Here is a 22,999-nt window from a genome sequence, read left to right as displayed (position 1 = left end):
GGGGAGGCAAGAAATTACTTTCACTTTTTCTAGATGAACGTCTTGAAGATAATCAGGGGTTACATTTTCTTGAGATAACATACTAATAGACTTGGAGAAAATATGATGACTCAAGATTTGATGTCCGCTCATCGTCTCGAGGAGGCAAGAAATCACTTTCACTTTTTCTAAATGAACGTCTTCAAGATAATGTTATGGGCCATACTTATTTGATTATATGGATGACATCTTCTGGGCACCCCAAAACTCATGCGAGTGTGCGACAAAAAAAAGTGGGGGAAAAGTTGCCTTCATTATGAAATCCAAGTCAAGAAATAACTGAACGCATAGCTAGAACATGGTATACCAAACAATGACTTCTTTATTTTCATCCTTTCACATCTTCTTCTTAAGTTTGGAATACTTCACTCATTGGTATGCATCTGATGTTTTGTTTCCTAATCTATAGCATACATTTGTTCATTTTTCTGCTTCTTTTCATGATTTACATGTACAGTGTGGTCGCATATTGGACACTGACGAAAATTGATGCGCGCGTAGATGTAGTCCACATTCTCAACTCAGTGTGGCCTAATACGATGGCTTTAACAAGCAGTCAAGACTATCCAAAGAATCCTTACATATGTGTGGGGGTAGTGCGATCTTCAGATTTGTCTTTCTTGAATCTGATTTTTTCTTTCTTGATTGTTGAATCCACTTAAGAAAACAAGGGACCCTTTAAATGAAAGCACATATCAGTACTTGATAAAGGATGATGAAAAAGCGTACCCATCAATTACAGCAAGTGTGTGTAGGAGTAGTTCTCAGAAACGGGCGTGGTTGATAGGTGAAGCAAGTAAAAAGAATTAAATTCATTGGAGCAGCAATTATTTAGCACAACAAGGCAAATGTTAATAACATCGTCCATATAAGTGGTGTAATTGGGACTGGGGCACCCGTCAACTCATGACTGTGTCATTTTAATGTTTCACATGATGCCAATATTGCGTTGTTATCATATTCATAAATCCTTCGAACTCAAATTTATTCCCCGATCCCCGCCCACTTGATTTGGGTTTGGGAAACCACGTTTTACTTTCGAACTCTTTTTTCTTACACGCACTAAATATCTGCTTTGAGATAAGTTGCGTATGGCAGTCTACCAGAAAACGTTTCGATTTTCTACCCATCATCTGCTTGGAGATAAGTTGTGTGAAACAGTCAGAAAACGTTACGACTTTCATCCCAACATCTGCTTGGAGATTAGTTATGTAGGTCAGTCACAAAACGTTATGTTTTTTCTACCCATCATCTGCTTGAAGATTAGTTGCGTAGGAGAGTCAGAAGACGTTACGATTTTCCACCCAATTTCTGTCTGGAGATTAGTTGCGTGAGGCAGTCAGAAAACGTCACTACTTCCATCCCAATATCTGCTTGGCAATTAGTTGTATGGTGCAGTCAGAAAACGTCCAGACTTACCACCAAACATCTGCTTGGAGATAAGTTTCGTGTTGCAGCAGGAAAACGTCACGATTTTCACCCCAACATCTGCTTGGAGATCAGCGCCCACGTTCAGAGCGTGACCGGGGGTGACACCGTGACGTGTACATGTCACCTGGTCATGACTACGCGCACATGACAAGGCAGTGACTTCCAAACATTTCCGCTTCCTAGTATTCTTTCCTGTGTGTACAACATTGCACAATTTGATTCATTCCTTGAAACAGGGAAGTGCGTCATCGGAACTTACGGTCCCTTATAGTCTTTGTCAGATTCGAATGAAATGATATGATATTTTCAGAAAACGGGCGAAAGTGTGTTTCTAGCCAGCTGACTAGGCCTATTCATAGCCACGCCCACCTCCGCCAAAACGTAGAAACGTAGAAAACGTCTGTATGGAATGCGGTGATATTTAGTATGTGGGAAGACAAGGGTCAGGGTTGATATTGGGCCTTCTGGCGACTTCCCTTAGTACCGCAGCAGAACGTCCGATTCTTCTTAACTCTTTTGTCTTGGAAAAATATGGTCTTCACTTTCTGGTGACTGATACCTTTTGACGGCAAGGAAAAAGTGGTGTAGGTTTGGGGCTTTGGCATAGGCATAGGCATAGCAGCTTCATATTCGTTAGTTTGTCCTTGTTAGTTTCTTGGTTTGCTCCCATCCTCTCCCCTATAGCTTTGTCAGCCGTACATTCAGTAAAGGTTCTCCACTGCTGGCGATCTTCTGTCAGTCTGGCCATCGTTTGCGTTTCACGTTAATGTACATAGAATTTGGATACTTTAGTCTGAAATGTTGTAATGATCTTGTAATATTCTGTGATGTGAGCTGGCTGCAAAATGGGGTTAGCAATATCTTGTAACTGGGGATATATTCCATGGGATTTTGCGATATATTCAACGGCTTTCTAAAACACGAAGACGAATGTATTCAAGTTTGTTTTTTCTCTGAGAACAATGTTAAAGAATACTATGTTTTTTCACTGCCTTCCCAAAACATTTGCGCTGAAACAAAGAGTCATAGGAGTAACATTGACACGGCTGTAGAATTTAATGTCATGTAGGTCAAAACATTTCAGGCGTGAATCCGCAGATGTTCTGAGAGAGCTAAAACGGTTTGTCCCTGGTACTTATCCCTTAGGTGTACAGGGAGGGGCGTACGCGCAGTTTAACACGGATGAACTTGTCCTCCTAAGGTGACGTGCAACAAAGTCACGAGTCCGTGTAATTCTTTGTTTTTTTCCTCAGAACCAGTTTTGTAAAGAAAGGTACAGTAGGTTCAAGCTGTGTAAGACTGGACTGGACCCGTGGCACGCTGGCGGCGTCGCTGCGTCCTAAACTGGATTTGCGTTACCCTTGATTTTAAATCTTAAATTAGTGAACAACATTTCGCTGTGACCTTTTCACCACCGCGATAACATTCCATTTTCTCCCTGCCGCGAAATTAAATCCTGCGAACTCAAATTAGCCCCTTCCCTTTCTCTTGAACACCCCCCCCCCCGTGTTTTAACGGAATGTCCCTACAATGTCAATCCCATGGTAAACAGAAGTTGGGGAAGCCATCACGGCTAACAGTCGACAGCAAATATACTTTAGACTTTGGATATTTGTCCTGTGAGGGCAATCCTCCAGCATGGTTCAAATAGAACCAACTTCCCCCCCCCCCTTTACTAGTCCTTGCTGACACACACAGAATCGAATCATGCACTGTCAATCATTAAAACATCAAAGGGGGCGGTTCGATAGGCTCCGAGATATCAGCTTTATGTGTGATATCTTATTATACTTATTGATAATCTGGTATGTTGATGAATATGATATAATTTTCAGGGTAATCATTGATCTTTTGTACGGCTGCGACTAGTTTGCTTGTTTTGTTTTTGTTTTGTTTATTGTTTTTGTTTGTTTAAATGTTTTTGCTGTTTTTCAAGGGTATTGTTATACTGTTTAAAAGTATATTTTTCAAATGTTTGTTGTTTTTCAAGCGTATTGCGCTTTTCAAGTGAGACCTTTCTGTTTTCACTGAAAACTAAGTGTCCAGTGATCGAGAAAAATGGAAAAGCAGCATTTCAAAAGACGGATAAAACCATCGTACAAACGTGTACTATGGGCAAACGAAATGTACTAAATATGATATGTAAATATAGTACACATGTGAAAGACAAGAACACGCATTTTCAATCTACTTATGTTATGTCCCGACTCCATATCTACTTTCAATAATACCAATAATTCTACATTGGTAACTTTGTTTCCGGTTTGTGGCGCTTTACAAAAAGACAGACTGTATGTAAATTATCATAACAGATAGAAACGTTTCAGATACACTATGTCTAGCCTGGTTTCAACCAAGCCCCGTGTCCGCCCGCCGCCTGTAACGGCTATCCACCCACGGAGCTTGGTGGGAAGCGCCTGTAACACGGGAGAAGCCCACAGAGCTGCCTGCCTAGGCCAGACTCTAGTTGCTAAGGATGATTATTGCTGTTGCTATCCAGTGATTGACAGCTGCAGATGTCTGATCTGCAGGTGGTAGGAATAGAGTTTCACAGGCCGTTTCTCTGTACTTTGAACATTTTTCGGCAGTCAAGTCTTTTCTTGTTGGATTTTCAAACTCGGTTTTTGATGTGGGAGAAACTGACATTGCCTGCCTCTAAAGGAACAGATAAACTAAGTACTAGGTTTAAAATCCCTTTAACCGGCTTGGATACATCTCATTTCTCACCCTACCAACATCTGGATCTCATTTCCCATCCCTTTCTCCCCGTCTGCCTGTGTGACAGCTAACAGACATGATAACAAGGTGGTTTCTATGGCAATGGGAGCCTAGCTGAAATCCTGCCCTATGACTGGTGTTACCATTTTTGATAACGGCTCCCCAGCCTTAGAGAGAGCCGTGCACAAACTCCGCGGGGAGGGGAGAAAAACCCCCCGGACAGCTGGAGTTTGCGTTATACAGACTACACTATGTCAATCCGTCATTTTATCCATATTCCCGTAGTCATAGTTTCTAGAATAGATGAGTATTATTTATTTTGTGTTGATTGCTTCGTTATTGTTGCCATAGATTGTACCACGTACAGCTGATGTGAGATGAAGTTCTGTGCTTTTATGCTCTTTATCTTGTTTCCGTATTTTCTATTGTTTGTGTATCATCCCGGGCTCCTGGTTATCCTGCCCGTGTGGCACATGTTATATCGCCATGAGTCCATAAGAATGGGAAAATCTGCAGAAGTCAGCTACTTTACTGTGGCCTAGTAGATAAGGATGGCTCCCTGTGACCTAACGGTTGTTAGAATACCGTGTATAAGGGGAGGTTCAGAGTGGAAAGTAGGAGGCGGGGGTCCGGGTATGGGAACGAAAAGAAGCGCAACACGTATTTTTCGAAATCGCACAAATTCCCTATTTGACACTAATACTAATACAGTTTACCGGTATACCAAACCCCGCTCAAGTAGTGTTTCACTTCTTTTCCTTTTGTAACATTAACCTGATTTCGTTCTTATTCCTTCTTTTATTCCTTCTTTGCCCCTTTCTTTCCTCTATTTCTCTGTCTTCTATGTTCTTGTCATTTTTTCGCTGTTCGAAAAGGTATGAATACTAGTACCCCATTTTGCTGCATATCCAACTGATGCCATAAAATGCCTGTTTTGTCTGAGAATTTGCACCATGTTCAAACTCCAGCATTTTCCGTCCTAACCCCGTTCTTTGTATGAAACGTACTGTCCCCATCGGCCTTCAGGGATACGCACAAACTGAATATAGCCCATTTCAATTTTCAAGCAGATGTAAAAGGGAGAAACTATGAACGTTTTCCCTGGTTGTCCCTTTTTCCTATTACACAACCACGTTATCCTTTCTTACTACCATTCCAAATGCCGTGTCAAAACGGGGCATTACGAAAATTCTCACTTCTAACATCTGCTTGGAGATGAGCGCAATTCTCGCGATACTTCATCCGGACGTGCAGTGGTTCGTCCCTCCATCACAGGTTCACCTGATGACGTCATTCCCAGGAAATCCCACGCTCTCATTGGCTGGCGGTCGAGTTCGGGCGTCATCGGCTAATTCGTTCTCAGTCGATAACGCTAAAAAAAGTTGAACTCTCCGCAATGGACTATAATTCTACCCTTCTGCTGCATGAAAGCTAAAAACAACAGGGTGTTTTGATCAAATTTAGTAAAAGCTTGTTTTCGGAAATTACGTTATACTGTACAATCAAAATACGCTGTCATACATGTAGATAACGTTAGTGTCTGTCAAATACAGAATGCCCATTTCTGTTGTATAGCTGATCTACAACACAATATGATATCAAGACAAATGTGCTGTTTATTCATCCTTTTATATTTTTCTACATTATTTTTACCATTTTCCCTTTCCATATAGAGTACTGTATATAAAACAGAACTTAAAATCAGCTCAGAATACGAAAATTCACGCAAAAACTGTATATATATATATATTTATCAGTAGTTAGGGAATTAACACGTACAGTGGGTTCATATGACGATACTTTGAAAACGCATTTGCTCGTTGATGCACGCTATGTCGTCATTAAAAGGCCAAATGTGACGTATATCTGTCCGCTTGGCCGCTCATCAAAGAAATACGACGGACAAAGCACGTGTGCGACATAACAGAAACTGTAATTTAGTTTTCTGTGACGTATACTAAATGGATTAAGTGTCCAGAAAGATTTCAGATGCGGAAAATTAGCGACGTAATTAATCAGTTTTGACGTCATCCTAGCGACGATGAAAACACAGATAGCAGATTAAGAATCAGAAGTTTGTCACGAACATTCTCTATTACGCACGTTTAGTTCCGGTCTCCGCTTATATCACGGCTATCTTGCTAATTAATTCTTTTAGCAACCCAATGACGGAGTTGAGACGCCCACAGTCGTACATGTGCAGTACCCAGAATGTCGGCTAGAGGACGCCACAGTCAAATAACATCCAGGCGAACATTGAAGAATACGCTACTTAGAGACTTACTCGCTTTCCATTGGAGTCTGGATTGAGTTCAAATTATTTTGAAAAAATTTCACACCCTCGACAAACCACGTATCGTATGAATCAAAATCAAGAAAGTATAACCTTCCATTAGTATCCGTTAAATGAATGCATGTATATTTCGGTAGTAATCAATTGAACAGATCTGTATATCATCACACGTAGAAAACTGGATTTGTTGCAGATAGACATTACAGATTTGTATTAGACACTAGTAATCTGACGCAATTGCAATATATACGACTGTTGCGGATATTTGTAGTAATGCACACGTGCATTCGTTAAACATATGCTGACATAGAAGTAACATAATACAGTCAAAACCGCCCAAGAAGACCACTCTGGAGACCGATAGAATCTGGTCTATGTGGACAAGTGGTTACAATGGCCAGCATTCTAATGCTTGTGTCAATGGGAAAAATTATCTAAGGGACCACCGAAAAGTGGTCACATTGGCCAAGTTGTCCTTATGAAGAGGTGGTCACTGGCAAGGTTTGACTTTCTTCTTCCAGTTCAAGTATTACTAAGTTCTTAATTCCTTCACTCTTTTTGAAACAGAGAGTCTTCCTCGCACACGGGCTCTTCCCTGTCTGCATAAGTAGTCAACATGATCTGCGGGGCACTCTGCCTCCTCAGCCCGAACCCTTCGTACAGCCCCTCCCGTCCTTTCATGCTGGACAGCATGTCCGTAATGGTGCCCTGAAGACTGGTGATACTTTGACTCAACTCAAGACTCTCTCTTCTTTCTCTCTTCAGTCGTAACGCTCTGCTGTCCAAGTCAAGGGCGGCGAAACGATCACTTATCGTTGCTACAGGTTCTTTCTCTTTTCTGTCAGAATCAGAGGATGGTGGGGGGTCTTTTCGACTGAAGCAGTGAACAGTGCTATGGGTTGGTCTTGCGTCAGGCTTGGCCTTCCGTACGTTGACTTTGTTGTCTTTTCTTCTTGTGTTACCTTCTGAGTCAAACGATACGACGGGAAGTCTTTCACGGTAACCCCTGAGGTAATAATCCACGGTCTTTCTCTCAGGTACACCGTAACCTCTTCTCCTGGCCATGACTGCCTCAGTTGCAGACGATACTGCGGTTTTTGCACGGTTGCCTCGGAAACGGGGAGCCGCCGCCATCTTTACTACACTCCCTTGTGAAAAAATCGGACGATGCACCTTTCTGTCACCTTGGTCACTCGGACTGTGGAATACGTCCATTTTCTGATTCGAACCAATGCTGGGCAAAGACAATATCTCCTTGAAGTGAGGGGACGCTTCGACCACTCTTGGCTTTTTGGCAGACTTTCGCATGTTTCTGTCCAAGGTTCTTGCTAATTTTCTCACAGAAGTATCCATGATGACTCCTGTCGCAGCCAGTTATTTCACCTGTCTTGTCCTACGTGAACAGGGTTGTTTTCGGTTGATAAATATGCATACACACGTACCCAAAGCGAGTCCCGAGCTTGGTTGAAATATTCCGTTCAAGTCTTGCTTTAAAGAAGAACACTCGCACAGCAAGTCAAATATCACCTGTCTTGTCCTACTTGGACAGAGTTGCACTCCGTTGATAAATATGCATACACACGTCCCAAACGTAAGTCAGCTTGGTTGAAATATTCCGTTCAAGTCTTGCTTCAAAGAAGAACAATCGCACAGCAAGTCAAATCTCCTCCGACGCTTTGCTCCGCGAGTACACTTCCTGACAACGCCGTCGGTCACAATCTTGTTTGAAGAGGAGAACTGAAACAAAGTTACCAGGCGGTTAACTCAATTATTTGTCCCGGCACTTTTCTTGTCTAACACATATTGTAGTTCACGGGGCTGAATCTCAATGAGGGGGTCCGCTGCGTGGTAACCGCACGATATGGACTGTATGGCGGCTTTGAGGGGCAGTGACCCTAATTCTTCAAACCAAACACCTGAGTGTGTACTTAAGACACATGACGTGAACTGAAGACATTCTCCCATGTTATGTAAGGAGTCAAGTTACCAAGCTATGCTTAAGACGCTATGGGGCCACTTCGTTTTTGGCTTAAGTGTGTTTAAAAGCCGCGTATGTCCTTCTTGTTTTTCCTCCCTCTTTCGAATGGGAGAATTACTTTTTTTGGTCGTTCTTTCACTTAATCATAGATATTAAAAGCTTTCCTTCCTGAAGACATATTGGTGCGACCCTTCTAGAGTTTCGTGCTTTATGTTCTTAGGATATAACCTTACTAGGTAGGCTTTTGAACTATTTCCCGATTTAAATGTGAGGCTGTTGCACCCTGACAAGCCTTTTGAACTGACGGCAACTTGATATACTTTTAGATGATTGTAATTCAGTTATATATAACAAGCCAAATGATTGACAAAGCAGTTGTGCACACAACAATGTTGAATGCTTTGTTTTCTTTCACATGCAAATATTCTCTAACCGGTGAAATAGGGCATTTCATTCGGAAGTCTGTGCATGTGTGTTGCAAAAGAATGAATCTTTTTTTTTTTCTGATAAAGACTAGTCAACCATGAATCGGCAAGTTGCACAACAAAACTGAAAGGATAAGAAAATACCTGTAACAGGTATATAGATCGAGAAAATCTAGACAATGGGCCGGAATAATCCGCTCCTTGAGTTTTCGACACAGTATTGACGAAATCCGAGGAGGCGGTTTAAGGTTTCAGTCTTAGGACGGGAAAGAGATTTTTTCTTATGTCGTTTCCTCTCAAAAGGCAATACAAAAGTTATTGGGGCGAGCCCATTTAAAATGGTAAAGAGTTGGTCTACACTGTGTCTATTGACTATTCTATTCAACACTGCGAATAGAAATATCCGACCACTCCATATTTTTCTATAGCTAGTAGCCTGGTCTCCAAGCCTATCATAGATGCTAAGTCTCTTCGTCATCTTATTTGTGTAAGAGGGCAAAGAGACTCGGCACCAATAATAGTTCTGGAGACCAGGCTATTTCAATAGTCGAAGATGATTAAGAATTTTTATTTACGTTAAACTTTTTCATTAACGGTTTTTGTCTGAACAGAATTATTCAAAACTTCTAATTCCATATCCATATGATATATAACGTTATCTATTCAATAAAGAATCTTAAGTCGCAAATCCACGGAAAACGTCTCTCTCCCTTTTCTCTCCCTTTCTCTCTCTCTTTCCCTCATTTACTCTGATGCAACATTTGGCCTTTTGTTGCGATTAACAGGTGGTTCGTTAGGTGGCGTTCTCTGAACAACACAACAGGTGTCATTTTTGCTCGTACGTAACCTATAATTAAAGTCAGAACAAACTGCCCCAACGGGTAATGACAGAAACAAGGTTTTGGGACAACTGTTGCCTCAAATCAGGCTTTAAGAAGGGTCCAGATGTAATGTCAAGTTGTCTTAGCGATAGCACATTCTATGATGCGAGTGCTTTAGCTAGCAATGGTACGTTTGTAATTTTGCTTGACACTATATCTATAGCTAAGCGCACGCAGAAAATGTGGCAGCATTTTAAACGATATGACGATACCACCAAGTACTGTAGGAGCATCCTCACTAGACAGTCTTAAACAACGATTTTAGTTATATGCGCAAATGTTAGGTGTGACAGGTCATTCAGTGTAACATAACCAGCTGCTGCCTCGCTGCGTGCCTGCGAAGCTGGTGTGTTACGTCTAAGGGCGGTTATACCGGCTGTATAGATACAGATACAGATCTAGATATCAGTACATGCCCACCGAAAAGTCTTTAAACCGAGGCTACCGTGGGAACACCTGTTAACCCATGTGTTAGTAAAAGTCGTCTTCTCAAAGAAGGCGACGAAATACACACAGTAGCTACTTATTTCTTAAATTACCAAAAATCGCTATACGAGTTCATGCTCCTACCATTATTAATCTTTATGAAAATATTTAAAAAATTGAAAATATTTTTACACTGTTTGTCTATCTAATGAGGTTCAGTTCTTTTTGTTCATTTCTGCGTTTGTTGCCCTCAAATTGGGAAACTAGCCAAGTGTAAACTTCGAAGGGCTGTGCCGCGCGTGGTCCTCCCCCATTGGACAACGCGGGAACCACAAATAGGTCGATCTAGTAGCGAGTCCCCAAATCAGAACTTGTCTGCTTTTGTCGATATTGGTGGACAGTAAATCTCGGTCGCACTGATTTGGTGAAATTTGAGGGAAAATAGCGACTTTTGCTGTGATTTTGGTCAAACTTTGTCAACCCGGAAGTGAGAAAAGTCTTGTGCTCAACTTTGGAGGTAAGACTGTTGTGTTTACAATTTTGTTAAAAGAACACGTCAGCGTTTATATCCTACCGGTACCAAGACGTCGACAATAATGTTCTTGTACATGTGATATAAGTAACGATATTGATATAGAACTTTCGGATTGTTACACTTCAGAAATAGCACTCTAATACGGCAAGTTTTCACTCTGGTTGTTACTAGTACATGCATGTAAAAATCGCTGCTAAAATAGCAGAGATCTTGGACATATAGAGCAAACAGACCCTGACAGCTAAACAGCTTAGTAAAGGGAACTATTGTATTCTGAACTTTCCATGATTGATTATACATATATATCAATCATGTACCTGAAAAAACATTCTTACGAATCTTTGATGGAACGTTTCACGCAGATTCAAAACGTAAACACAGAAATGTGACGTGATTTCATTTCGACCACAAGGCTTTTTCTAAGGCGTACAGGAACCCGGAAGTGAACACAACGCTGTCCAGATTTGCAAAATAAACTAGAAAATCCATGAAGTATGTTGTGAACATTACCGTTTAACGTATAAGCCGGGAAGGTATGTCGAAAACTTAACTTGATTTAAACATCCGTAATTTACAAGAGACAAAAATAAGTAATTTAACTTTTCTGATCAATTTAAACAAACGGACAAAATACACTGAGACAACATAATTCCAGCCTGTACACATGTCACTTTATTTAATTCCATTACTCATTATTTTCAGAAGAAAATATGTCTGCACTAAGACTGTGCATGCGCAAGGGAGCGTTCCTTCTGACGACCCTGTGCCTCCTTCAGACCGGTTGGTCCGCCCACTGGTCCGACAAGGATAAGACACCCGTACGGAAAGGTCAGCACATCAGCATAATCATTATCTCCGCCAGGTTATATAACACTCTTGTTTTGGCGCGCAATGGGGTACGACACAAAGTATACCCTCTCCTAGTGATGCTAACTTTGAACACCGAATGTTTATTGAGATAAGGTCTTTCACAACCGTAACTGCAAATGAATTACCATACGTACAGTACAAGTAAAAGGTTAAGCTACGTACAAGTATATATGGATAAATTAACATGTTGAGATTAATGTACTGTTCACACTACTGGTTGTAAGGTTTAAACAAATTAGTACCTGCCTCACATCTGAGGCTACGTCTGTGTCTAATTCAGTGTGCCCCGGAGTTCGACGTCATTGGATTATATTTAGGACACTCAGCATAACGTCAAGTTGAATATTGAAATAATTCAGTAGAGTTGACGTTGTGCTCAGAGACGAAATTATGACTCCTACTTACTAGCAGTTCCCATCTCTTCTCTTCTCCGAGTGAGAAGTGTCGGAACGCGTGCCGCAACGTGGTGGCAAGGTGGTCTTGTGGTTAAGGTTGGTGACTTAGAATCTAAAGGTTATTTCCTACCCATACAAACAGAGCTGTGCCCAGAGGACGGCGGGTGGATCCAAGGCGGCGGCAGCTGCTACCGTTTTGTTCAGACGCCCACCCAGTGGATCATGGCTGAGTACCTGTGTCGGGAGTACTTCCACAAAGAGGCGAGACCCGTCACAATAACCAGCCAGGACGAAAACGAGTTCGTCTGGAAGCTGGTCGGGGACCGTGACGCATGGATAGGACTACAAGATATTTCACATGTACGTATTCGGTTCAATCATAGATTACCTGAACAAGTACTTTTCTGTACGATTATTTCAAGTCAAGAGTCAAGAAGCCGAGGCTATGGTAAGAGAAAACATCGCATATCGCATTTGGTTAAAAGCCTTCTTTGTCTTCTTTTCCCAGCCGGATAGAGACGTCGGGGTGTGGCAGTGGAGTGACGGCACCAACATCACCAGGAAGATGTACAAGAACTGGTACCCCGGGGCTCCCAACGGGGGTGGGGAGAGCTGCGCAATGTTCTGGGAGGGAGGGTCAGGTACGGATAGTTGAATCTTCTCAATTCTGCATGCAAGTATCAAATTGAATGTACTAATATTTTTTTAAAGGCTACGGCAAGATAGGCAATCCGCAGCTTTTAGTGACAAGATGGTTACGTTTTCGGTACCGTTTGTCTGTATGTGTGTGTGTGTATGTGTGTGTGTGTGTGTGTGTATGTATATGTGTGTGTGTTTGTGTGTGTGTGTGTATGTGTGTGTGTGTGTGTGTGTGTGACTGTTTGTGTCTGCTTTACTTAGTAGCATAACTCGATAAACTGTGGAAGGACCCTTAATATGATAAATTGATAGATGGATAGGGGTTGGGACAACAAGGATCAAGTTCGACAATGGGCCCCCTAGTGGCTTTCTAAGGTACCGTAGTGGAACGTGCGGGTTTGATATCTCTTGTTCTGTGCCTTGGTTTTTGAGTGGTAGATAGCTCTTATTCAACCTTACATTCTTTCTACAGGGACATGGGAGGACGAGGAATGTAGAGAGGAATATCCGTTCATCTGTGAAATGGGTGAGTATAATGTGGAGTCTTCCTAACATGTTAATGAATTATTATGCTAATGAGGGATCAGTGGGTTGCTAACCATTCAACATCTTACTAAACGGTAGTTTGTTGATTGTACACGCACTAGGGAAAAAGCAAGCTGAAGCCATTAGTCTGAACAAGAAGGTTAATTTTAACCTCCTTGGTCTGAACACATAATAATGATTAATATTACTGTCATACATATTATATGTATATCATATCATATATTATACCCGACATAAGTCAAGTAAGTCAAGTCACATATTATGTATCTTTATTTGTACCAAGTCAACAAGTTACAAAGTGCATGATGTTCATAACATGGGTGGCTAGTAGCTTTACTATAACCATACAGTCTTTTGTCAATACATGGCTAACTGAAATTTGCCTAGTAGTAAAATACGGTAGGGAATTTCCCGAACAGCCTTCGTAACCCTTGCTTCATCTATTGAGTCAGTTCAGTCGAGTTTGCCTTTAATAGCTTAATGTTTCTGACTTAGGGAGAAAGGATGGTGCTTCAGTGCGTGTTCCATGTGGCCTTGCACTGAGCAAACTCGAACTAAGAAAAAATATCCTTTCATTGACAAGGATATAGATATAGCATCCAGGATGCGTTTCCAAGGCCTTACAAAACAACTATACACACTTTATTGTTGACACAAAATCATGTTGTAATGTTTTTACCACAGATATTGACGACTATGCAAATGATTTCATTGAAAATGATAGCATACCTTGCAAAAACAAAACACGCTTTCTTGTTGGCACAAAATCATAACCTGTTGTAATGTTGTTGCCTCAGATATTGACGAGTGTGCAAATGATTTCAAAGACAAGTACAGCACACATGGTACCTTTACAAAACTTTACAAAACAAATACACACTTTATTGTTGACTGGCCAAAAAATCATAACCTGTTGTAATGTTTTTGCCACAGATATTGACGAGTGTGCAAGAGGCCTTCACAAGTGTAGCCCGAAGGCCATATGTCAGAACACGGACGATGGATACGAGTGTGAGTGTGCCATAGGGTATGAGGGAGATGGCTTCACCTGCGAGAAGTTAAAACCTGGACAACAGAGCAAACAAAAGAAACCCAAGGAAAAGAAACCAAAGAAACCCAAAAGGAGCTACAAAGGTATGGAGAATGATATTTGTAAACTTTCATAAGTAATCCAGGTACGATTTTACAGCTTGCTCACAAAAAACATATTACTCGTTGTATGACTTGCTCCAGCAAGAAAACTGATCAAGAGTTTAAAAATCTCATACCGTCGGGAAATGTATCCTGTGTGTCTTATTTAATTATAGTTCATTATCTATGCAGATGACGAGATATTTTCATAAATCACATCCTGTCACTCTACAGTGAATGTGACTTAGCACATGGAAACATGTACTAGTACTAGTGGCTGTGAACAAAAAATACCCCCCCCCCATGAATTAGTATTATGTTTCATTGACCCCATGACCTGGAAAGTCTGTCAGGGCTGACAACTGACTTATTGTACCACCTCTGAACTCTACTTCCTCGACCGTCCCCTAGCCTCTTGCCCCATCGCTGTCTTGAGATGTGCCTATACATGTATATGTAGCATAATTATGGAAACGAGTTTCATGCCGATATTGTTCATATCTTATTCACAGATCTAGACAAGTGTGTGAAGGGCCTGAACAAGTGTGCCCCACAGGCCATCTGTGAGAACGTGGGTGACAGCTACAGGTGCACCTGCGCCATGGGGTATGTGGGGGACGGCTACACCTGCCAGAGGGACACACCTGAACTACGAGAACAGAGGAGGAAACAGAAGGCAGAGGAGCAAGCAAAGGCAGAGCAAGCAAAGGCAGAGCAGGCAAAGGAAGAGCAGGCAAAGGCAGAGCAGGCAAAGGAAGAGCAACCAAATGAAGAGCAACCAATGGAAGAGCCACCAAAGGAAGAGCAACCAACGAAAGAGCAACCAATGGAAGAGCAACCAATGGAAGAGCAACCAAAGGAAGAGCAACCAAGGGATGAGCAACCAAAGGAAGAGCAACCAAAGGAAGAGCAACCAAAGGAAGAGATGGCACCTGAAAAGAGTGATGAGGAAGTCAAGAAGGATGAGCTATAAGTATTAGGTTCTCATCATGCTACTGTAAACTCATTTATTTTTGCAGGGATGTAATTCTACAGGTAAAGAGGTTTTTGCGGTGTTTCAAGTTTGTGGTTCAAAGAATTCTGTTGTACCATAGTAATACAATGAAAACACATATTGGGGGTACCATGATTTGCGGTGGAGAGGTTACTGCAAAACTAAAACTACAGACGAGTGAACGTTTAAAGATTTACAGTACTAAAAGGAGCCATGCAGTTTTCTTCCGATTTGGTATTTTCAAGGACTACTGCTTTTTCTGCAATATCTGCTTAGAAAATGGTGAAAGTACGAGTTACAGGTAATCATCAGGAGCTGAGAAGAGATGAAGCATACTTCATGGCACGGGCATCTCAGATTTATAATAGACTACATGTACATGTATGTAGGATATGGTATATAAAATCAAGCTCATTAATTTCATAGTACTAAAGAGGGCGATTGTAATCAGATTTATATCAAATTTCTTTATGCCATGCCGGCAATATTGTAAAAATACTGATTGGGCACGTTGTGCAATGAAATTATGTTCACAAATTATTGTGTACTAGGTTTTGCTGGGAACATGCACGGTCTTATTCAAATTCGAGATGTGCCTCAAAAGTGGTGAGTTTTGTCATCCATACTATCAAGTGCTTAGAATTATTAGCAAAGATGATTGTGATGGTCACAATCAAGTACATTTCTGTATCAATAAGTATGTTACTTTTATTTTTGGGATGGGAATTCAGAGAAAATAAAATGTTATCAATTATAACACTGTCCAAAAAAGTCTGTTGTCTCTTTTTCGAAAACTTGTTTATTTTACAAATAACATCAACAGCTTGAACATGTTGCACTAGTTTTAACCTTTAGCACACTGAAGAAGCCGTTTGGCACCCTATCATCTATAGGATACAGAGTTAGGCAGCAGGGAGAAGGTTAAAAGTGCAGCCGTCTGGAAAATGAAGTCAACAAAGGTTACGCTAAGAAAACAAAAAATATTCGTCTTCCAAAGAATTTATCACATTTATGATTAAAACTTACAAATCAGCAACATTTTGTCCAAACATTTCATTTCTTGTAACATGATAAGCAGATGAAATAAAAAAACATTATAAAGAGTAATACACTATGCAGTTATCACCTGATCGCGGAGGACATTTTACAATAATGTACTGAAATAAGAGCCCATGTTCTTGTATAATCTAATCATTCCATTGGTCCATTTTGATAGGTACGAGTAGTTTCCAACACGTACAAACTTCAGTCTTTGGAGTCTATTGTTCAAAGAACCTCAATACACGAAAGTGAAACTAACAACTTTCTTCCGTGTCTTCATACATGGCCTGGTTTCTTCTCTTGAACTTTTTCTTCGACCCGGACCCGTCTGTTTCATTCTCGCTGCTTCTCTTCCCGCTGTCTGAGTCCGTCTTCCCCTGGTGCAGCGAATCTGAGTCCGACAAATCCGGGGCCGCGCTCTCCGTCTCCGACCCCGTGTGGAACGGCGAGGTCAGGATGTCAGAGCTGTCGTCTTGCGACGTCGCCGGCGATGAGCGGATCCGGTGCATCTCTTTGATTAGTTCCGCTTCTTCGTCGGAAATGCTTGCTTCCTCCTGACTTGGCATGGGCTCAGTGGTGTTAGGGTTAACTGGTACGATCACTTCTTCCGCAGCGCTGTCATCGTCATCAGCATCTGCGTCATCAACATCGCTGGTGCTGATTTCCTCGGGATTGCGAGTATCGTCTTCATCATCATCTTCATCCAAGTCTATTTCGTCGGGGTTTCCCTCCGCGACTTTCAGGAGTTTCTTGCAGGGGTCGGTGACGCCCAGTTTCCCACACAGCAGAGTGGTCTGGGGATTGATGGTGAGGTTCGGTTGTCTCGTGTTCCGCATCTGAGAGGGGTTGAAGGTCGGCGCCGTTTGGACGAAGTTGTCGGGAACCTTTAGGTCACCGCTGAAGGCTTTCTTCACACCTTCCATTTCTTCTGCACTTACAGAGTAATCCCATCTGGAAATACATCACAAAAACTGAATAAATGAAAATGCAAATAAAAACATAATCATTATGTTTCATAAAAGGAAAAGGTTTTGTGTAAATTCCAAACAGATACAACTTTGAGTCTAACTACCCAGATGTTGAAAATCATAATTGTATACATAAGGCCTCAGCAAGTAAATTCAATGGATGACATCCCCTGCAGACTTCAAATCTAATGCGAGAGTATGAAAAAAAGGCGGGCAAAACAAAAAAACAAGATTCCAAATTTTTCAAAACCGGGATAATAAATTGTTAAAATAAGAATTGAAGACACAAAATATGGTATCACTGCTATCAAGTTTTTACTTACTTTTCCTAAAGAAGTACAGAAAGTGACACTAGTGTGGTAGATTAGTATCACTTCTACAACTACACTAAAGGCTACCTCACAACATATTTTCATATTTTCTGGTTACTGTTGACAGAGAATTTCTTGTTGTTTGTTATCTTTTTAAATCTGACAAAAGTGTGTGTGTAGGTGCCATTGATAATATTTATTTATGACATTCATAATTCCCCCCTAGTGTTAATGGATGCTCCCTGACCTGTCATCTGTGAACTGTGAGGGCATGTTCATGGGCACCTTGGAGGTGCTGAACAAATGGTTGGTCCCCTGCAGCACAGCCAGCCACTCAGTGTCATAGTGTAGCTCCAGGGGCTCAAACTCATTCCTGGGGACATCAATAACCTGTGGAGAGAGATACATGGTCATGATAACATTTCAATCAAGTGAAAGTGAATGTGATCTTGAACCAGTTTAGCTCACTAAAGAGCTACATTGTATTCTTCAACTGGTTGTGACAGACAAGACAGACATTATGTACAGTATTTACAGGTTCATTGTACCAGGGAAATTTCCCTAGCAAAACCAACCTGAAGAAAATCTCTGCGTGGAAGACACTTGTCCAGCGCAAGGAACTTCGTCACCTTTGGTGTCTCCTGTCCCTCTTTCTGTAGGAAAAACAAATCAGACTTTCAGTTTGAGTAAGGCCAAATTTGCCCAATTTTCCTTAGTTTGTGAATTCTTAGACAAACAGAATTGCCATGAAGCTACCACAAAAAAACAAATGCCATTACATGTAAGTATCCAATCACAAAACTACGTGTAATGAGGATAAGCTTGCTTGCTTTTTAGCTCCCATACTCCAACCTTAAAACAACCATCCATGCCTTGGCCTACTTCTATTCTTTGAAAATGAATATTCTTCATTTTTAACAGATAGGCACAATGTTTCCAGTCTGGTATGAAAATGCTGAAAACTGAAAACTTACAGTAAACCTTTTCTAAGATTGATAAGCTATCAGTATTACATGTACACTGCAAATAAATGTCCTAAAACATTCATATCACAAAACATGATAAATCTCTTTTGTGCCCTTCCATCAGATTTGCACTTAAAGATGATGTCATCCATAAAACAGACTTTTCTTGGCCCTACTTCGTGTTCTATTGCTGCGACAAACTTGCAGTGCAGATGCCCGGAGAACCAGTAGGACGGCTTCAGGGCTCGCAGAAGCTCCTCCGCGGGAGGGCTGCCCAAGGTATTGGTCTCAATCTCGTCTCGGAAGAAAGACTTCTTGGCGAGAAGCTCCTTGGTGTTGCCGCAGTGGTAGACTCCCCGCGGCCAGTCATGGCTCATCATGATGTCTATAGGTCTCTTCAGCTGAGGAGAACAAGGGTTAATTAGTCATTTTCATGGATATGGATCTTTAGAGCTAAGTAGGGCAAGGGTTAATGAACCAGATTTAGCAGCAGTGGTTGCATTTTCATTCTTATTCTAAAACTTTTTAAGGAAGTACAATTTGAAAAGAATGCATTTTTTTTTCTTCCACAACAAATCACCAAGATGTAAAAATCTTTGCCCTGCTGATTTTGGCAAGTTCAAATTTCAGACATCCCAACTAACAGTCCAATCCACAAAACCTTCTAAGTCTGAATCTAGTTCTTAGGGTGGTGAGGGTTAAATGATGACTTGTGTGTTAACCTGTTTCATCCTGAAGACCTCCAGGCTCCTGATGTGGTAGGCGCTTCTCTTGTTGTTCTCATTGTAGGGTGGAGCCTCATAGTGACCTGTAGTAGAGAAACAAAGATCTCACAACTCCAAGAAACATTTAGAGTTCCTCATTTATCTTGTTTAAATGTTGTTCATCAATCAAAATAGATAAGTACTACCTATCATTATCTTGATTGCTTTGTTATTGTTGCCATACATCGTACAACTGCCAAGCGATAAATTTCATTCATTCATTTCTTTATGCAATTACATGTGTCCATTGATTACTTCCTATCACACTACAGTGAACGTGACGAGCATATTTAAAATTATAAGAAACTCACCTTTCCTGTAATCATGTGACTTGTAGATGCCTGACACACCACCTATTCTGATGCCACCTACATTCACCACCCCAGCGTACCCTAGACAGAAACAAACAAATATTTAGTTAGAGTTTCTGTGAGTTTCTTAATGCCATAGCCCCCGCCATCACAGATCCCCTTCCCTTATCAATCAATCCCAGCTATCTCCCTCCCATGAGGGGTCATTCGTGGCAGTCGGCAGACCAACTGTCCATGGACTATACCACACCACTTTCAGGAAGGGGGTGTCGGCCTGTAATGCTGCAGTACTTGAAAATACTGCTAAAAAGTCACCATGTTTCTTCGGGACCTCACTAAATTCAGACAAATTCCTCAAAAGGATCTTTAGTTATATTAATAGGCGCAAACACACAAACACAACCTAAAACAGTACCCCCGTCCGAGGTGAACAGCCCGGAGATAACCAGAATGAGAACCAGCTTACCGAGGTAATATATGTTGGGTGCCACCCATCCTCCATAAGGCAGTTCAGCTAGATAGTTACTGGCCTCATGGTTCCCACCAATAAAGATGGTAAGGTAGGGAGCTTTCTTCTCTCCACTGTAGTACCTGGAAACAACATGTCAAGACATATGTCAGAAAAAGAAGAAGATACACATAAATCCAACTAATTAGATCAATGAAAAGTCGAAGTCTTATTGGTTAGAACAAGCAGTATTAAAAATAAGGCTTTATTGTTGCTTTCAGATTTAAACAATGTTACCAAATTGCTGCAGAATGCCAATAGTATTTTGCCCTGAAAAAAATTACACATACCGGGTAGCACATTTGCTTGGACCGAGGGCATCTATATTTAGATGGAACCAACAGCTTTGTTTTCAAAGCAGATGTGAAGATCTGGCTCATCCTAACTTGAATCTTCTGTTTTCCCAACATTTAGTACTCTCTACTACTAGGATCATTTTACTGAAATGCATGAGGCGAGTAGTACAGTCTCCTGGCTCCCGGGAATGAAACCCAGGCCACCAGCTCACAAACCCAATGCACTTACCACAAGGCTAAAAGGTCCTGACCAGGTAGACTGGTCAGTAAGTGGCGCTTGAACCAGACTGTTACATTACAGAGAATGGGCCAGAACTTTACATCTGCTTGGAGATTTACCAAAAGCGTCTTACTTGTGGAAAGACTCCATGAAGCGGAACTTCTTCGGCACGGCCATGCACTCGAGGTCGTCAGCGTTCCGCACGGCCTGGAAGTCTCCGCAGCAGAGCAGCAGCTCCACCTTGACGCCCTCCTGCTGTTCCAGGTACTGCAGCGTGCCGTAGATTTCCTCCAGTGCACCGTGGGCGCACCCCTCCACCGCGATCTTCATGGCCGCTGCTGTTGGTGGGAAGAAACACAGACTTACTAACCAACGAACAAACAAACAAACAAACAACAAACAAGGTTAGGCAAGATGGTTTTATGGTTAGGGTTGTTGACTTTGAACCTTAAGGCTTTGGGTTTGAACCTGAAGGCTTGGAATCCCTAGCAAGCCCCAGTGCCGTAGATTTCCTCCATCGCGCCGTGGGCGCAACCCTCCACCTCGATCTTCATGGCGGGAGCTGTTGGTAGGAAGTAAAACAGATTAACTAACTAACGACAAACGTACTGCAGCGTGCCATAGATTTCCTCCAGCGCACCGTGGGCGCAGCCCTCCACCGCGATCTTCATGGCTGCTGCTGTTGGTGGGAAGTAACACAGTGTAACTAACTAACGACAAACGTACTGCAGCGTGCCGTAGATTTCCTCCAGTGCGCCGTGGGCGCACCCCTCCACCGCGATCTTCATTGCGGCTGCTGTTGGTGGGAAGTAAACAGACTAACTAACTAATAAACATGGACATTTATTGGAATCTATCTAGAGCAGCTGTAACAGTGGGGGTTCAAGCGCCTCCAACTGACTAGTCTAACTGGTCGCGACCTTTTAGCCTAGTGGTTAAGGCGTGTGTGCCTGTGATCTGGGCTGCCGGTTTCGGCGTGGGTTCGAATCTCGGTTGGGATCATCACTTGTTTCTACTCGTTTCTTTGATTTGTTTCACAGCACCCCACTAGTATGTAGGAGAACATTATGCTGGGGATGTTGCATCAAAGATCTCTTAGATGCATTCTTTATGGGTGGTCCATATGTGTGGTGTGACCTGGTGGAATTATGTTAGCTCTAGGCCTCTAGCTATTCATTTTCAATAAAAATATGATACCATAAAATAATTTGTTTACTGTTGTGGGTGATCATTTTGTGACCTTCTCGAACCCTTTGACGACGAATTTCATACCTATAACATGAAAATACATTAACACTTGATTGAGAAAATATTCTAGAATACAAGAGCGTGCAAAAATTCGAGAAAAATGCTGCAAAAAATACCTTTTGTTGTTGTTATTGGGGAGACTAAAGGGATTGCGCCTGCGCCCAGACCGCACGATGAGAGACTCCAAGTAAAAAACATGGTTTAAACCATTGAAAATTCTTTTTGGTGGGATTTTTTGTGAAATCTGGGCAATATAGGATAGGCTGTGGTAGGATAGACTCTGCATTTGCTGAATTAGTTGAAATAAATGGTCTTTCTCTACCTTGTGGGGTTTGGCACCCCCCTGATATAGTGGGATGGTCTTCAACTGGGTGTTTGAAGCCTGAAGGGCCTATCCAAGGGCTCTGATTAGGGGGGGTTATCTGGAGAATAGCCGTATAGAATTTGTCAGGGATGAATCTGATGACAGTTGACATAACTGGTTAGTATTTGAGGGTAAGTTATTGTAGTCTGATGTTTTGATTCCTGAGATAATGACACCTTCTTTTTCTTAACTTCCCCATAGGGCTACATGCATTACTGCCATTTATTGTATCCCTTTAGTCTCCCCTATAGGAAATTCACATAGGATAGAGGCAGACCATTTTGGTCCATTTCATGGGGTTTTAGCCTTAGACCTGTTACCTAAGCAATGGTCAGACCTCATTTGGCTCATTTTTATTGATAAATTATCCCATTTTTGTTATTTTTAGCCATTTTTCTGAGTTTTTAACCCCGCCTCCAATCAGTGCCTGGCTGCAGCTAGGCTATGTGTACAAAGGATGGGATTTGAGTATTCTAAAGGTGAATTGAAAGGGGGGGGGGGTCCCTAATGGTGAGGGGGGTCTCATACCAGGTGAATATTGTGTTTTGACCTTGTCAAACTCTTTTTCTATGCTCTATGCCTTGTTTATAGCTGCTTTTTGTGATGGTTTCTACACACTTGTCTTGCTTTTAGGCCTGTCAGGGCCCCTGTATTGACTTTTGTTGTACCTCAAAAGGAAATTCAGGTGCCTACTATAGGGAA

The 22,999-nt window shown here is 41.7% G+C and overlaps 2 protein-coding genes across 3 annotated transcripts; one reads left to right on the top strand and one right to left on the bottom strand.

Annotated features, from left to right (window-relative positions):
- Nucleotides 1-10,466: 10,466 nt before the first annotated feature.
- Nucleotides 10,467-16,058, top strand: LOC136449302 (uncharacterized). Of its 2 annotated transcripts, none has more exons than XM_066449283.1 (7): nt 10,467-10,708; nt 11,432-11,554; nt 12,134-12,351; nt 12,500-12,632; nt 13,103-13,156; nt 14,110-14,310; nt 14,820-16,058. In XM_066449283.1, the coding sequence occupies exons 2-7, from the start codon at nt 11,437-11,439 to the stop codon at nt 15,278-15,280; spliced, it is 1,185 nt and encodes a 394-aa protein (XP_066305380.1). In that variant the 5' UTR covers nt 10,467-10,708; nt 11,432-11,436; the 3' UTR covers nt 15,281-16,058. The 2 variants fall into 2 exon arrangements, with proteins under 2 accessions (XP_066305380.1, XP_066305379.1); XM_066449282.1 differs by having other exon boundaries at nt 11,429-11,554.
- A 15-nt stretch (nt 16,059-16,073) lies between these two features.
- On the bottom strand, nt 16,074-21,041 carry LOC136449301 (uncharacterized). The gene is made up of 8 exons (XM_066449281.1): nt 20,819-21,041; nt 20,128-20,252; nt 19,662-19,742; nt 19,309-19,394; nt 18,763-18,987; nt 18,197-18,274; nt 17,869-18,011; nt 16,074-17,293 (listed from the first exon to the last, which is right to left on the bottom strand). The coding sequence occupies exons 1-8, from the start codon at nt 21,013-21,015 to the stop codon at nt 16,597-16,599; spliced, it is 1,632 nt and encodes a 543-aa protein (XP_066305378.1). The 5' UTR covers nt 21,016-21,041; the 3' UTR covers nt 16,074-16,596.
- Nucleotides 21,042-22,999: the final 1,958 nt, after the last annotated feature.

Source organism: Branchiostoma lanceolatum, chromosome 15 (assembly GCF_035083965.1).
Source record: "Branchiostoma lanceolatum isolate klBraLanc5 chromosome 15, klBraLanc5.hap2, whole genome shotgun sequence".
Lineage (NCBI taxonomy): Eukaryota > Metazoa > Chordata > Leptocardii > Amphioxiformes > Branchiostomatidae > Branchiostoma > Branchiostoma lanceolatum.
Note: the sequence above shows the minus strand (reverse complement) of the source record. Positions and strands in the feature narration are given on the sequence as shown.